Source organism: Plasmopara halstedii (genome assembly GCF_900000015.1).
Source record: "Plasmopara halstedii genome assembly, contig: Scaffold_253, whole genome shotgun sequence".
Lineage (NCBI taxonomy): Eukaryota > Oomycota > Peronosporomycetes > Peronosporales > Peronosporaceae > Plasmopara > Plasmopara halstedii.
In genome coordinates, this window is record NW_020187174.1 from 354,809 (window position 1) to 358,102 (window position 3,294).

Here is a 3,294-nt window from a genome sequence, read left to right on the forward strand (position 1 = left end):
AAACCTGATGATCCTAGCCCACCGTCGTTCATCGTTGTCTCAACGGAGATACAATCTGGAGACCGCTATACTTGATCGCTACACTTATTTCATGACTGAGACCACGACTCACTGGTGCATTTGTACTTGGATCTCTGATCAATGTACTTGGCTTTTTTTGCTAGCTAATGTGAACAACTTCAGGCTCTGCACCAAAGCTATTGTTATGCCCAAGGCTCCTTTCAGGCAAAGGTGTGTTGATGAATCACCGACGTCCCACCAGGTAAAACAACGTGGATTTATACTTTTCGGCTTCCAATCGTCCTATAGCTCATGGCATCTAAGCCATGCTATATATAAGATGAGATTGTATTTCGAATATAGGTTAAATGCGAGACAACACTTTTCGCTGTCAAAGTCATCATCAAGCTTCTCAGAAAGGCCTTAACTCAATTTAGCGCCCCCATTGCTAGATACACAATATATGCGTATCTATACAGTATCTTCATTGACTTCATGTATTGTCTAATGTTTTCGGCAGTCTGTGTCGCTCATTATTGTGCTACGCCCTTAATCTATCAAAACTAACCGCTGCTTCACAAATCCTGGGATCTCGAAGTTGAAAATGAAAAACATGGTCTGCGAGATCCACCCCTGCATAGGGAGAGTCGCATCTATAGATCATTGATCTCAAAGTTGCGCAGTGCAACAAACTAAGCTTTCACTGAGTTGGCCGCATCACGCCTGTCAGGACTCAGAGATATTTGCGTGGGCTTCGGGCAACCCTTCCCTTCACACAACCAAGAAAGAAGTAGACTCTTAGACGTTAAATAAATTAAACATTTACGAGCAACATGGTACCAAAAACCCTACACTTTTGCAGATCGGCTAAGATTCATCGCCTCTCTCGCCCTTGTATAGCATCCTCCTCTCGTAACCAAACTGGACCTATCGGACAGAAGTTGTTGTTTACTTTTGATACGATACCTACTGCTTCCTTGAATGAGACAAGGTGGATGCAGTTGGTCAAAGTGAAGGTCGCACCTGTCTAGAGCCCTTTATGAGATGGTTACTGTCATTTCTTCGGGAAAAGGGTCTACCACCGATAAATCTTCGTTAATCCTAGGCGTGGATAATTTTCTAACGGTTGGACAAGACATATCCGATACACTAGTTACGCGGTGCGAACATCTGTCTTCTCATGCTTAGAATGTCTTGTTAATTGAGGTTCCACACGATAGTACCCATTTCTTGGCGCGATTTCTGAAATGCACAAGTCTAACGCGCTGTTGCTTCGTCTAAGCATGTATTTAATTTACAGTCATTTCAATTTTCCTCATTCAGGAGAAGACGTATGGGCGGACGCTCCAAAATTGCAGCCTCAAGCCTTGGTACCATTTCCGCTCCCTCGACGTCAAGTTGGGGTAATTCAAAGGCGTCGCACAAGCGTGTTCTCAGTTCCGGGAAAGCATCAATGCATTCCATAAGATCAAGATTTTAGAGCATGCTACTGCTTTGCAATCAGACAAAATCTCAAGCTTATCAGGACATAATGTTTGTTTGGAGGACGGAGTGTTGAACAACTCGTGTTCCACCATCACATTCAGTCTTTTCAGGAACTGATTGCCCATTTGACTACAAGTGGTATAAGTGCAACGAGGTTGCAGTGTGTAGTCGACCCACTGTGGGTGAACTGGGTTCTATTGCATCTCGAAAAAGTCAAGGTCAACGCACCTAATATTAAGGGTAACGACTTTATCATCAAGAAGTGGGGGTCAAAGCCGGAGATTTTTGATCGGCGAGACCAACTTTTTGGGCTTCGTGGGACCATAAAGAGTTTCAGAGGCGTCGTACATTAGCACTCGAGTGCGCGACGGTCGGAACACTAGACATTAAAATTTAATATGACCTTTTTAAAGTCTTCAAGGCCCTTGACAGCGTGGTAAGCTGCCTTACGCTTCAGTGGAAAACGCTTTGCACCAGCCGACCAAGTCTGGTCTTAGAGGGGCTTACTCTCGGTTATGGCGCTACACATATGTCATGAGTTACGAATCGGGTGGAAGTCAAAGACGGTTGGGACCACGCAATTCACTCTTTGTGAACTTTAGGAGTCATTTTTCACTTCTGCTAACGAAATTTTTGGCGCTGGTATGAAACTACAATACCTTCTGTACGGAAATGGAGTAATTAATGACAACATTTTCAAGCTTCTTAAGAGTACTTCTATACAGAAACGGCAGTAGCCTGCGGTCTCTAGATAAGATAGATAGTAGCAATTGTACCTTGTGGTTTTAAGATTGTATCTCGCATGAGTAGATTAAGCACAGGCGTAAGCTGAGGTCCCAAGAGAATTTACCTTGTGGGACAAATAATGCTGACCGTGTGTTTGATCCTGTGATTCTAAGTGCCGCGGTTTTCTGGGAAAGCCCCGATAAAGACAGGTGACTATTAAAAACAAGTAAAATAGTTGGTCGTGGTGTCTTTGGACAGATCGCCCATAATTGTCACCTTCTCAATGTATTGCTGAATTAGCAATATCGTTTGGTGCTTCCACTGTGCAAAGCAGTAAAGTTCAACGAGCCAAGGAAATGAAGTGTATTAACTCGTAAATACATTTACGGAGGTAGCCCTATGAGATGTTTGTGCTCCCTGTTTCCTCAAATCAAAGCTCTCATTGCTCTATGGAATAAGGGATGTGTGATAGGAATTGTACGAAGGCAAAATCCTCGATTCCGGAGAATGAATTGATCGTGTCCTCTGTTAGGATGAGTCAGAGATCTAGGGCATCCATAGGGTACTGGTATCGATTGTAAGGAGCTTGTCTTTTTAGAATATGATCGTTTTTATCCTTTGCAGAATTGATATCCTGACGTTGTGGCAAGACATCCGCTATGAGTGTTACCTCCAAATATGGGAGTGTGCTTTAAAAACGACCAATTCCTTTTTAAAACCATCCGTCACTGTCGATCGAAGTAAGTCGTTTGGTGTCAATGACGCTTTATTTCGTGCAAAACATCAAACGGATATAGTGAAATGTAACGGGATTACACGTACCCTAGTAATAGGAGGGGGGTCACACGAGATGTACACAGCGTGACCACACCCGAACAAGAATACGGTACGGGGCTAGGTAGCCAGTAGTTAGGCATGTGTTAAGGTTTAGGAAGATCTTAACATTTAGAATTAGGCGACTTTGCCGCAAATTAAAATAAATAAAATTCAGTTTTGAATTTTAAACGGGATAGCTAATTAGCCCTGGTTAAGGCAATAATTACTCTTGGAGTAAGCGGATTGCGATCCGCTAACTCGTACTTG

The 3,294-nt window shown here is 43.1% G+C and overlaps 1 protein-coding gene across 1 annotated transcript; it reads left to right on the forward strand.

Annotated features, from left to right (window-relative positions):
* Positions 1 to 2,019: 2,019 nt before the first annotated feature.
* Positions 2,020 to 2,424, forward strand: PHALS_04116 (uncharacterized protein; the record flags this gene model as incomplete). Its single annotated transcript, XM_024722123.1, has 2 exons — positions 2,020 to 2,127; positions 2,296 to 2,424. The coding sequence occupies 2 exons, from the start codon at positions 2,020 to 2,022 to the stop codon at positions 2,422 to 2,424; spliced, it is 237 nt and encodes a 78-aa protein (XP_024573232.1).
* Positions 2,425 to 3,294: the final 870 nt, after the last annotated feature.